The 12,303-nt window shown below is 40.3% G+C and overlaps 1 protein-coding gene across 3 annotated transcripts in view; it reads right to left on the reverse strand.

The window, feature by feature from the left end:
* The window catches only part of mtmr8 (myotubularin related protein 8), a 60,209-nt gene extending 48,594 nt beyond the window's left edge, over positions 1-11,615 (reverse strand). Inside the window, exons 1-5 of one of the 3 annotated variants that reach the window (XM_059651410.1) lie at positions 11,539-11,615; positions 11,087-11,169; positions 6,895-7,017; positions 5,626-5,788; positions 2,583-2,740 (exon numbers count right to left, since the gene is read on the reverse strand). In XM_059651410.1, coding sequence (XP_059507393.1) covers positions 2,583-2,740; positions 5,626-5,788; positions 6,895-7,017; positions 11,087-11,110 — 468 coding nt within the window. In that variant the 5' untranslated portion in view covers positions 11,111-11,169; positions 11,539-11,615. Of the gene's footprint in view, positions 1-2,582; positions 2,741-5,625; positions 5,789-6,894; positions 7,018-11,086; positions 11,247-11,538 lie in introns of those variants that run through there. The other 2 variants (XM_059651411.1, XM_059651412.1) reach the window with 2 other exon arrangements.
* Between the last annotated feature and the right edge of the window lie 688 nt (positions 11,616-12,303).

The following is a 12,303-nucleotide window of genomic DNA, read 5'->3' on the forward strand; positions in this document are numbered from 1 at the left end:
ACGTTTGCGACCCCGACCAAAGATGTACTCTTAAGTACTCTCTCTTTATTCTTTGTACCTCAAAATGGTGCCAACTTGTGGCAACAGAACACCTTTCACTGTATCTCCCTCAATATATGACGATAAATCATTCTGTCAGTTAACCAATGGCACGTGGGTTTTGGGTGGTATGAGGCAATTTAACGGTTAATATGTCAGAATTTCTGGACCCATGATTTTAAAATCAGTTTAAGAGAGTTATCCCCAACTGATAATGGGAATTTGTTTGCATTGGGTTCAGCATTGAATCTAATGTCTTCTTCTTCTGCACATACCTCCAAAATCCACACGTATCAATGACTTTTGGAAGTGCAAGTCGATGCTGCAATCTGGGTCAGCATGTCGATAGCCAAATACCAACTTCAGAGTAGCTGCACATGTCCAAATACACAGCTTAGAGGAAACATTGATTGGAAGAGTTTTGCAAATGGACTAAGTAAACATTAAGGAGAACATAAGAGGGAAAAGTCAGCATGGAAAGCCTTTGATTTCAGTTCACAGAAATCTTAGTTGAACAAGTTAGATGTATGAAATGGTTTCTCCAAGCGAAAGGAGTAAGTTCAGAAAGTTAGGAAACAAGTTGCCTCACTGTAAGGGCTTTAATTTGAAAACCAACCCAGAAGTGCTTGGTTAGAACTCTCAAGGGGTTATTGAAAGCTGAGAAAGTTTAAACTCAGTTGTGAACCTAATGAGGGAACCGGCTAATCAGACACTTAAGATTGGGAATTAAAAGAAATAATTAAGGTAAATCTAGAGAGGATTGTATTTTTACTGTGTGTTTTGAAATCTTTCCATTTGTGTTATATAGAAGTACTTCGGGGTTTTTTTTGGAAAATGAATTTTGGACTTATTGTAATAGCTGAATCTGCAGCATTTCTGAAGTGTTTCAGTGAAATATCACCTTGTAAAATAACTAAAACAAAATATAATCACAAGTCAGAATTCAGTCTGGGATCTGACTTGTCCAGTTGGGATTTAGATTCGGATTCAGCTCGGATCATAACAGATGCCATTTGTCCTTTTCTGCCTGTTCTTTAAACTGACTACACAATTACTCAGACTCACATTTTTGTTTCCCCAGATCTGTAGTTTTTTTTTCAACTTTGACTGCATTTGTAAATTAGTGAATCTGTTTCCACCACTGTAAAAGGCAGTACACTGGCAAGATGAGAAAGAAAAAGGATTCTGTCTGACCTCAACACTATCAGTGAAGATTTTCTTACGTTAGCTTTACTGAGTGCCATATCGGACCAGTAGAAGAGTTATAAACAAGTTGCAATTTAGAAATCCCTCAAAAAGAAAAGAACTATAGGGCGTATTGATTCAGTTCCTGCAAACCAGGTACTAGGCATCAAAAATGAAGCCAGAAAATACAACACTTCTGCAAAAATAAGTTTTGTAATCAAATTCTTCGACGAAAATAAGAGAGAATTGAGTGGGTGGAAAACAAGATTATCTTGTGTTCAGATTTCCAGTTGACTGGGCTGAACATAAACATGATCAAGCAAGAGTCTGGATTATTCCACTCTCATTTCAAAGGTGCTTAATCTTATTGCTTTATGAATTTAGGCAAGAAACATTCTGGTTTTTCGAATTATATATAATTGGAACTTAAGAACAGGAGAACAGAATATTAGCAGCATGAATGACCTGTTGGGTACTTAGATCTGCTTCAACACTGGATAAGATCTTGACTGATCTGATCATGGCCTTTACTTTCCCATCTCCCCCTCGTACCCTTTGGCTTCCTTGTCAGTCAAGAATATATCTACATCGGCCTTAAAAAATTCAATGGTTCTACTTCCACCTCTCTCCGAGGAACAGAATTCTGCAGACTTACACTTCTCTTAGAGAACTATTTCTCATTTCTGTCCTAAATGGGCAATCACTAATTTTTAAATTGTGCTCCCAGTTCTCAATTCCCAAAGGAAAACATCTTTTCAGCATCCATGCTGCAAAGTAACCTCAGAATCGTATGTTTCAAAAATCAGCTCTCATTCTTCTGAACTCCAGTGGAAACAGGACCAATCTTTCCTCATTCTTCATGTACAGAACCAGGCAGCATGTTAAAAGGCACAATCTAATTCTCATCTGATGCTAACTCACTCATGCACTTTTAATTGGAATTCAATAGATTGTGAATTAGAAGGTGGAAACTGTAACTGATGTATTTTTTATATCTCTAACTTGTCTAGAGAGGGAGAACAACCATAGAACTCGATCTGCCAATTAAATTATTACAGCAGGACTAGACTCAAATTCTAGTATTTTCAGGTGTGATAAATAGAAGGATATGGAACACATGCTGACAAATGAGACTAAGTTAATTTACGATATCTGGTCACATGGAAGAGTTGGATCAAAGAGTCTATTTCCATGCTGTACATTTCTATGACTCTTACAACCAATCTAGGCAGTGGTTGTTCAAGCTAGACTAAGAATTGTTGAGATGCTCATAGTTAATATCTGATAACTATCTTGCCACTAAACAGAAAACACACATGGGTCAAAAATTAAAAAAGCAGGGAATCATTATTGCTCACCTCATAATTTTCATTTACATCAGTCTGCTCCCAGTATTCGTTTGGTACTCCCATACGCTGGAAATCTTCTTTTATATCTATTATTTTCCAACCCACTCCTCTGCTCATTTCAGTCTGCTTAGGGTTGTACGAGAAAGCATAAAGTTCTTCAAACACCACTGAAATACACATAATATTTTCAAAAAAATTAATAGTAGTTAAACACTTGCTGTATTAGAGGAGTGTTTTCAACAATTAGCAATTATGAAGTTTACATGTACACCATTACTAAAAGTGTTAAGTACAATTCTATATCTTCCACTGGTTTTGATCTGCCAAGTCTCCTGCATATGTAAAAGCTTACGACTGTTGAATGTCTCCAATTTGAGCCACTGAGCAATCTACATCCAGCTGCAGGGCTCCTAGCTCCGATATTGACATAGATAAGCTGCAGAGCTGGGCTGAGAGGTGGCAAATGGAGTTTAATGCAGACAAGTGTGAGGTGATGCACTTTGGTAGGAGTAACCGGAAGGCAAAGTACTGGGTTAATGGTAAGATTCTTGGTCGTGTAGATGAGCAGAGAGATCTCGGTGTCCATGTACACAGATCCTTGAAAGTTGCCACCCAGGTTGACAGGGCTGTTAAGAAGGCATAGTGTTTTAGCTTTTATTAATAGAGGGATCGAGTTCCGAAACCAAGGGGTTATGCTGCAGCTGTACAAAACTCTGGTGCGGCCGCACTTGGAGTATTGCGTACAGTTCTGGTCACCGCATTATAAGAAGGATGTGGAAGCTTTGGAAAGGGTGCAGAGGGGATTTACTAGGGATGTTGCCTGGTATGGAGGGAAGGTCTTACGAGGAAAGGCTGAGGGACTTGAGGCTGTTTTCATCAGAGAGAAGAAGGTTGAGAGGTGACTTAATTGAAACATATAAAATAATCAGAGGGTTAGATAGGGTGGATAGGGAGAGCCTTTTTCCCAGGATGGTGACAGCGAGCACGAGGGGGCATAGCTTTAAATTGAGGGGTGAAAGACATAGGACAGATGTCAGAGGTAGTTTCTTTCCTCAGAGTAGTAAGGGAATGGAGCGCTTTGCCTTCAACGGTAGTAGATTCGCCAACTTTAAGTACATTTAAGTCTTCATTGGATAAGCATATGGACGTACATGGAATAGTGTAGGTTAGATGGGCTTCAGATCAGTATGACAGGTCGGCACAAGATCGAGGGCCGAAGGGCCTGCACTGTGCTGTAATGTTATATGTTCTCTATACAATACATATTCTTTCCCTTGGGAACACACTTCACCGATACATATGAGCTTCTTAGTGCAGGTCAGCCGATCAAAGTTTTGGAACCCAGATGCGTGCATTGTCATCCTGAAGCTTAATTAATTAGTCATGCAGGTTATCAAAGAAGATCACTGATTCACTTGCTTCTATGATTACACAAGAACCAAATATCCTTTTGGATTTTACAGCTGATTATTGGGATGAGAGTTCGAGCTAAGTGACTAGCCTATCCATCTAGTTATGCAGAAGGTGTTTTAGCAAAGAGGTCTACTTATATCTTCTGAATATTTACTAACAAGTTAATGTCCCTGAAAATCAGCTTTTGTTTGTCAATTCACCAGTTCCTATATCTTTCGCATGGGCTTCTGTACAACCGAGGAAGTCTTAACAATAGAATAATTCAAGTAAATGCATTCGATGCCCCATATTTATTCAGAATTGAAACAGGTTTCCTTGGAAGGGAGATGGCAAAGCGGAGACTTGATAGAGTTTTTCAAAATGAGGGATCTAGACAAAGCAGATAAGGAGAAATTGTTCCCATTCATGAACAGATCAAGAACTAAAAAAAAAAGCAGATGCAAGGTGTGAAAAAACATTTTTAAACAGCAATTAATTTGCCTGACCTCTGAGCTTCTTGTCTCCTATCACAAACAGCACCTAACATTCTACTCTGTAACATCAGTCTTTCTCAAACTTGTGTTAGCTAATCTCTTGCCAAAACCCTTCTCCATGCCTCTCACCACTGACTGAGCTATTCCGATTCTCTCCTGGCCAGTTTCAAGTCCAATATAAACTTCAGTTCAACCAAAATATTGCCGGTGTTAGTTCCCCACTAAATCCTGCTCAACCATCAGCAAATTTTCACTGACCTTCATTAGTTCCCACACCAGTCCTGTCTGCAATGCTTTAATTTCCGATTGATTCCAGTTTTTTCAGAATCTTACACTTATTTATAATGTTCTGCAGCCCTACCAAGAACTCTGCATTTCTCTAACTCTGGCAATTATACATCTTCCATTCCCTTCATTTCAACAGTGTTAGCTGTACCATTAGCCATCTAAGCTGTAAGTTCAGGAAATTCCTACAGCTTTTTGCCCGAGTTTTTAAACTCACTCCCTTAATACTACTTCTCTCCTACTTCAGCATCAGATTTGCTTGCTTATATTTCTGTAAGGCTCCTTGGAACATTTTTCAACATTAAGAGTAAAACACAAAGACAAATCATTTTTGTTGACATAGCAATCTCCCACTTTTTTCATTTCTCACCCAATTTTAGCATCAGACAGGGCCCAACAATCTCTGTCTGCCTTAAAAGCATCAATGTAATTTTTTTCTTTTTTTTTCTCTCCACCCACTATGAATAAGAGTTCAACATTGTTAAACTATTGATAATATAAATGATCAAGTCCATTTGATGCTGAATCATTAGACTAGGACGGGAAACACTCCCATCCCATTTGCCTCAGTTTGTTTTGAACTTAAGTTTGAAAAATAAAGTCTATCGTCTTATAACATATTGCACCACGACCTGCAAGTTAATTTACTGCTTTCCTACTTGGGACATTGTTGTGTACAAATCAGCTGTCAATGATTACCTTCATAAGCAACACATCAAAATAGCAGTGTGCATTTTTCTGATGTGATAAGGTGCTATATAATAAATACTTTTGTACAGACCACATGGAATACATCAATTGTAGCATCTTCAAAAGCTTACGTCAGTGAAAGAAATACCATACAATGGTTAAAGTACAATTTACACACTAAGATGTGGTACCTGGTTGTGATAGTCTGAGAAGTGAACTGTAAACATCATGACAATCACGTTCTCGACAAATAACAAAACGAGCAACTCTGAAGTTCTTGCAATGAATCAGCAATGGGTATCCTGTAGATGTAAGGGGCAGTTTCTCTATTGCTGAAATATGATGGTGTAAAATCTGTGAAGTATTATTTCAAAAGTTAGAATTTAATTTTATCAATGGTCTTACAATGCTCTACTACTTTTCCATTTGTGAACAGCAGTTTCAACACCAGCCGTCTGCATACAGTATTCCCAATTCTCTTTGTTGGATCAAGTTATTAATTAGAATTTGAAGTGAAAACTGATGTGATTGCTGTCCACTGGCAAACACGCTACTGTAGCATTCAGCCAGAAGGAGAAAAGAATAAATGATACCTGTCTTCGATTTCATTTGGTGACTTCTGATTAGAAATAAGAATTCTGAATCCGAAACTGAGTATAAGCCATGAAGAAATGCCAATTAGGAATTGGGCTAAAGTTAATCAAATCCATTTGACACTGGATCACAAGTGTCAATACAGGAAACACATACATCCCATTTGTCCAGGCTTGTTTAGAATTTAAGTGCCACAAGAAAAGCCTGTTGTCTTATAACATATTGCACCATGAATTGAAAGTCAATTCACAGCTGTCCTACTTGGGGATAGCTGTAAGTTGGGAGAAATGTTATTAGAATGAGGTATGAATGTGAAACCTGGATTGAAAAAAAACAGTCCAATATGCTTTATCCTAGCAAATTTCAAATGTTTCTTTCTTGTTCCTTCTATGCTGCTAAAAATATCATCCTACGTTTTTTTTCTTACCTACCTCTTGGATCACAAAATCAAAATTCATGCATTTACTAACTGTTTTGAGAAAAGAATGAGTTAGATGTCTTTGCTCCCTTTCCAATCTTCTACAACTTCAGGCATTGAATAATCATGTTTTGCATCAACTGAGTATTACTTCCTACCTTCTTTAAACCTTGGTGACTTGTAATACTAACTTCAGCCACCACTGTAAGGTCATAAAACATAAAGGTCTTCATAAAATCATCAAAAATTCAATTCTAACTTCAAAAATTTCAAACAACACATTTAGATCAATGGCTCATTTTACATTTCATTGAAGTCAATGGAGCTTAAAAATTATATGGTGCATGGGTTCAAATTTGCAATACTCCCATCAGGTGTGTTCAGTAAAGTGAGAGCTTCTGCTTTTAAATTGGATTTAAAAGAAGTGAAGAAAAATGCCACCACATACCCATGTCTCTTTGCGAATCTCTGATGATGATTCTACATAAATCAGATGTGTTGCAGTCAAGTAAAGTGTTCCTACAGCTGGCTTCTTAAAAGTAAACCGATCTAGCAATTTTACCTGCTCTACCTGTCAAAAAAATAAAAAACAAAAATTAGGATATGCCAATGGTTTAGTCGCTATGCACTACTGGATAGTTGTCAACGCGAGACATGTCTGCCTCGGTATCGTGGATGTAGGTTGAAGACTACATTTTTAAAAATCCTTTCATGCTATGCAAGTACTTATTGCTCACTCCTAACTACCCTGGAGATGGTGATAAGCTTTCTTCTTGAACTTCTGCACTCCATCTGCTGTAGGTTGGTTGTGAGGAAGGGAGTTCCAGGATTTCAGGTCAGCAACAGTTGAAGGGATGGTGATATTGTTCCAAGTCAGGATGGTGTGTAGCTTGCAGTAGAACTTGCAGGTGGTGTTCCCAAGCTTCTGCTGCCATTAACCTTCTAGGTCGTTGTGATTATGTTTGGAAGGTGCCATCAGAGGAGCCTTGGTCAGTTCCTGAAGTGCATCTTGTAGATGGTGGACAGGCAAGGTTGGATATGAGGCGAGTTATTTGGTGCACATTACTTACCTCTAATCTGTAGTTATAGCTACAGTATTTACATGGTTGGCCCAATTCAGTTTCTGGTTAACAGTAATCACCAGGACATTAATAATGGGGGAAATCAGTGATGATGATACAATGGAATGTCAAGGAATGATGATTAGAATATATTTTGATGAAGATGAAGTCTGATACTTAAGTAGCAAGTAACATCTACACCAAACTTAGATTTTACCTAGGTCTTGCTGCATGTGGCCACCCAAAGACTGTTATATACAATGAAAGAGATAGTCATTCAGTCCATTATATTCAGATCTGTCAATAAATCTGATTACACTAATCCCATTTTGCAGCTTTTTGGCCCAAAGTCCCAAGGGTGACAGCAACACAAGAGAATATCTAAACACGGCTTAAACGTTAGAAGAGGTTCTGACTCTTCTGGTACCTCTTTCAGGCACTGAGGGCTTGACTCCAACTACCCTCAAATCTTCCCTCAAATCTCATCTTAGCCTTCTACCTCTTACCTTACAATTACACCACCTGGGTAGTGAGCCCTATAATAATGGAAAAAGTGCCTGCCTATGCGCATTATCTAGCCCCTCATAATTCTTATACCCCTCCATCAAGTACTCTCTCAACCTTCACTGATCCCAGGAAAACAACCCCAACTTATCAAATCTTTCCACGTACTTCAGACCCTCCAGCCCGGCAGCAACCCGTTAAATTTCTGATGAAGGGTCTAGGCCCGAAACGTCAGCTTTTGTGCTCCTGAGATGCTGCTGGGCCTGCTGTGTTCATCCAGCCTCACATTTTATTATCTTGGATTCTCCAGCATCTGCAGTTCCCATTATCGCTGTTAAATCTCTACACACTCTTTAGTGCAATCACAGCCATCCTATGATGTAGCGACCAGAACAATACACATTATTCCAGTTGTGATTTAACCAGCACTTTATACAGTTCCAGCATAATATCTTGCTCTTGTATTCTGTGCCTCGGCTACTGAAAGGCACATATCCGATATAACAAGGTGTTAACTGGATGAACACAGCAGGCCAAGCAGCATCAGAGGAGCAGAAATGCTGATGTTTCGGGTCTAGACCCTTTTTCAGAAATGGGACCCTTTCTTAAGGGTCTAGACTCAAAACATCAGCTTTCCTGCTCCCCTGATGCTGCTTGGCCAACTGTGTTCATCCAGCTCTACACCTTGTTATATCAGATTCTCTGGCATTGGCAGTTCCTACTATCTCTGTAACATATCTGATATCCTTCCTTACGCACCTTATTAACCTTCCCTGCCAACTTGAGGAATTTGTGTACTTTCTAGGGTCCTACCATGTATATTGTAATCCTTTGACTTGCTAGCACTCCCAAAGGTGCATTTCCACATGCTTTTCCAGATTGAATTCCACTTGCCACTGCTCTGGCCAGCTCACCAGTCTGTTGATATCTTCTTGTAATTTACTGCTATATTCCTATTACCCTATTAATTTTTGTGTCATCCACAAGTGTCTTGGTCACACTGCAAGATTTATGTCCAATAACTGCTGCATACTACAAATGGGCTCCAGCATCCAACCTTGCACAATGCCACAGGAAAAAAAAATTCCCGCCATAGAACCTTCCTTCCACATCACTCTCTGCTTCCTGCCTCTCCACTAATTTTGGATCCAATGCGTCACTCTGCCTTGGAATTCACAGCTCTTACTTTTTTGACCAAAGTTGACAGGAATGTGTTAAAGGGAAAGTGAGAGAGGTAAAGAGATGGAGGTTTAAGGATAGAATTCCAAATGTTAGGACCCTGGCAGATATAGATGCAACCACCAAATGAGGCAATGATAAACAGGAATGCTCAAAATGGAAAGAAATGTATAGAATAAACTTTACAAAAATAAGCCACTCAATCCAATTTGAAAATCTCTGATGGGTTTACTTACAGCTCAACGAATAGAGTAAGCTCCAGATGTAGCCTGTTCCTCAAGAGCTACACAGCAGCCTGTGACCTGTGGTTATGTGGCAACATTCAGAGTACTTAGTTCTTTTATATGTTAATCTTTTAAATAGGCATCATTGCAAAAACGGCAACACAGAGAGTATCAGACGATGTTTAAAGATGTGGGTAGCTATCTTTAGGGATGCTTCGAGGACAATATTAGAATGTTTCTGTTGTATTTCCAGGAGTCTCCTGCCATAACCAAACACGGAATACAATAGATGCTTCAGGGTCCTGATGTCTATAAGAGAAAGATGTCCCACCAGTTGTATGTAATCAATGGAAAAATCAGCTTTGCGCAGCTGACAAATTAAGATCCTCTTCCTGCCATGGGCTACTGCATTAGAACATGTTCTGCTCTTCGAATCAAATAAAAACAAATGAAAGTTGCTGAAATGTGGTTCATTTCTGATATTTTCAGACTCACTGCTCAACAAAAGCAGACAGACAATGAAATTTGTCATTACGTTTAATGTGCCAAATTAGCCAAGGCTACACACCTAAGAAGGGGCAAAAATCCTTGAGAAGTTTGAGTTTAATGCAAGATTTTTGAGACTTTGCAATACTTGGAGCCCTTGAATACACAGAGGGTGCAAGATACAAAGCCTGTTTGGACAATAAGGAATAGCTTGGTGATATATAAAAATATCACAGGGTTGTGACAGACATCAAGGCTGGGGTAGAAATGGTCAGAAGGGTATTTTGAAGCTCACACTAAGACCAAATATATAAGAACACACCAACTGAGCTTCAAGTTCTATTTATAAAATAACATCTAAAACTGCAGCAGTGTTAAAAAAAAATCTTTTCCAGCTTCACAGAATTCAAAGAAACCAGAAAATAACCTCAAGCACAGATGGGAATGAGAGTTTCCTGAATGGTACATTCAGAGGGAATCAGGACAATAAATCTGACAAATAACTGCAGAACATTTTCACTAATTCAATACAAGTAAATCAGAAGTGATAACTTCAACGGCACTAGATGGAAAACCTATTATTTAGTCTACACAAATAGATTTACACGTGAAATCTTGCGCATACACTAACATCCTGACTATGCATCCTGTGTACCTTAGCTGCGTTTAGCAGCATGATGTGATGTTTGATATAATAATAATCTTCAGATTAACAGCTTCACTTTGACTCAGGTTAAGGCTCGACTCTTGTTGATTTAGTGCCAGCTTGTACTTTCACTATGACATAGGTGGTGGACTAGAAGTGGAAGGAAATGAGTTGGCAGCGAGGGCAGAAACAAGCCAAAACATTTAACCCTTCCACAAAAAACAGCGAATCGCGTATAAATTTGTGCATTATACACAAAGCACTGCCCACTCTGAGGGAATATTCCGACTTTATCATATCGAATCTGAGTCCGCCAATCGGAATTTATAATAGGGCGGTATGTCTACTCTCCAGTGCCAGAAAAAATAGTTTCGGACAAACGAAACTTAAAATAACAGGAAACTCAAGACAGGGAAAGGAAATGAAAGGCAGGCAGCAAAAATGAATGATGACAGTCTGGGCGATCAATATAAACCCGCTGGAATTGCAGCAGCTTTTGCTATTTAGGCTGACAGAGCCGAGAAAAGGCTTTCCTCCTACCTTAGGTGTTAAAATGTATTCCATTTTGGAAAGTCACGATCAGGAACCCGACTGCAGAATCGACAAGCGGCGAGACTTCATTTCTGTTTTCAAAGAAGACTACATCCATCAACACCGTTACAGTCCGCCATGTCTGCCTTAGTCCTCCCCATGCAGATCACGCGAGATGTCGCTCCGCCTCCAGTCCCGCCCCCGGCTCTTAACCCCGCCCACACCCGGTTACCGACCCCACCCCCCAGACGCAAATTCAGTGCCGCCCTCTGCCCTGCGCCCGTCACTCAGTTCCGCCCCGCGCTCCGCCCCGCCTCCGGACTACGTTCAGCACCGTCCCGCCTTCGGTACTGTCCGCTCCTCAAGCCTAGTTCAGCACCGCCGTCAGCCCCGCCCACGATATTAATTCCCGCACCTCGGCCCCTTTCGGCCCAGTTCTCACCCAGGCTTCCCGTACGTACCCGCTCAAAACTTCGGCCCCGCTCCCGGACCCAGAACCAGCGCTGCCCTGAGACCCGCCCTCGAAACTCTCCCAAACCCTGGTCCTGCGCGGCACCGGCCTTGGCCCCACCCCGGCACATGGCCCCTCCTGGCCTAGGCTGCGGACCTGTGATTCCAGCCTTTGCTCCGAGACCTATTCGAGCATGCTGAATATACATCGTTATTACTGCGCCTCAACTGAGTTCTGTATCGTTACTTGTTCGGTGTCTGCCTCTCTGATGGATTTATTTCCTTTGTGTTTTTAACATTTTTGAAAGAAAGGTCTCATGAAACTTCTGGTGTGTTGTCCATCCTTAATTGAACTCCAGAAGGAGATGGTCAGCTGCTTGCTTGAACGGTTTGTACTCCTTGTTCTTTAGTGCAGGGATCCCGAGTGGTGATGGCAAACTGAAAGTTTAGGTCATAATCTCCAATGTAGCACTGGCACACCTTCACCCTTCTCCCTGCTCTAATAAGTCATTTCCTCGCCCCACACCGCTCACTGAGCCAGTGTGACAGGCTTCAAACCGTCTACTTAAGGAAAAAACGTTTGGGAAGCACAGATGCCGTGACACAACAGTACTCGAACAGCTTTACTTTCTGAGTAGGCTATGGAAATTTGACATGCCCTCAATGACCCTTCCCAATTTTTGCAGATGTACCATAGAAAGCATCACAGTTTGATATGGCAATTGCTCTGCCCAAGACCATAACAAATTACAGAGTTATGAACACAACCCAGTCCA

This window comes from Stegostoma tigrinum, chromosome 15 (assembly GCF_030684315.1).
Source record: "Stegostoma tigrinum isolate sSteTig4 chromosome 15, sSteTig4.hap1, whole genome shotgun sequence".
Taxonomy (NCBI): Eukaryota; Metazoa; Chordata; class Chondrichthyes; order Orectolobiformes; family Stegostomatidae; genus Stegostoma; species Stegostoma tigrinum.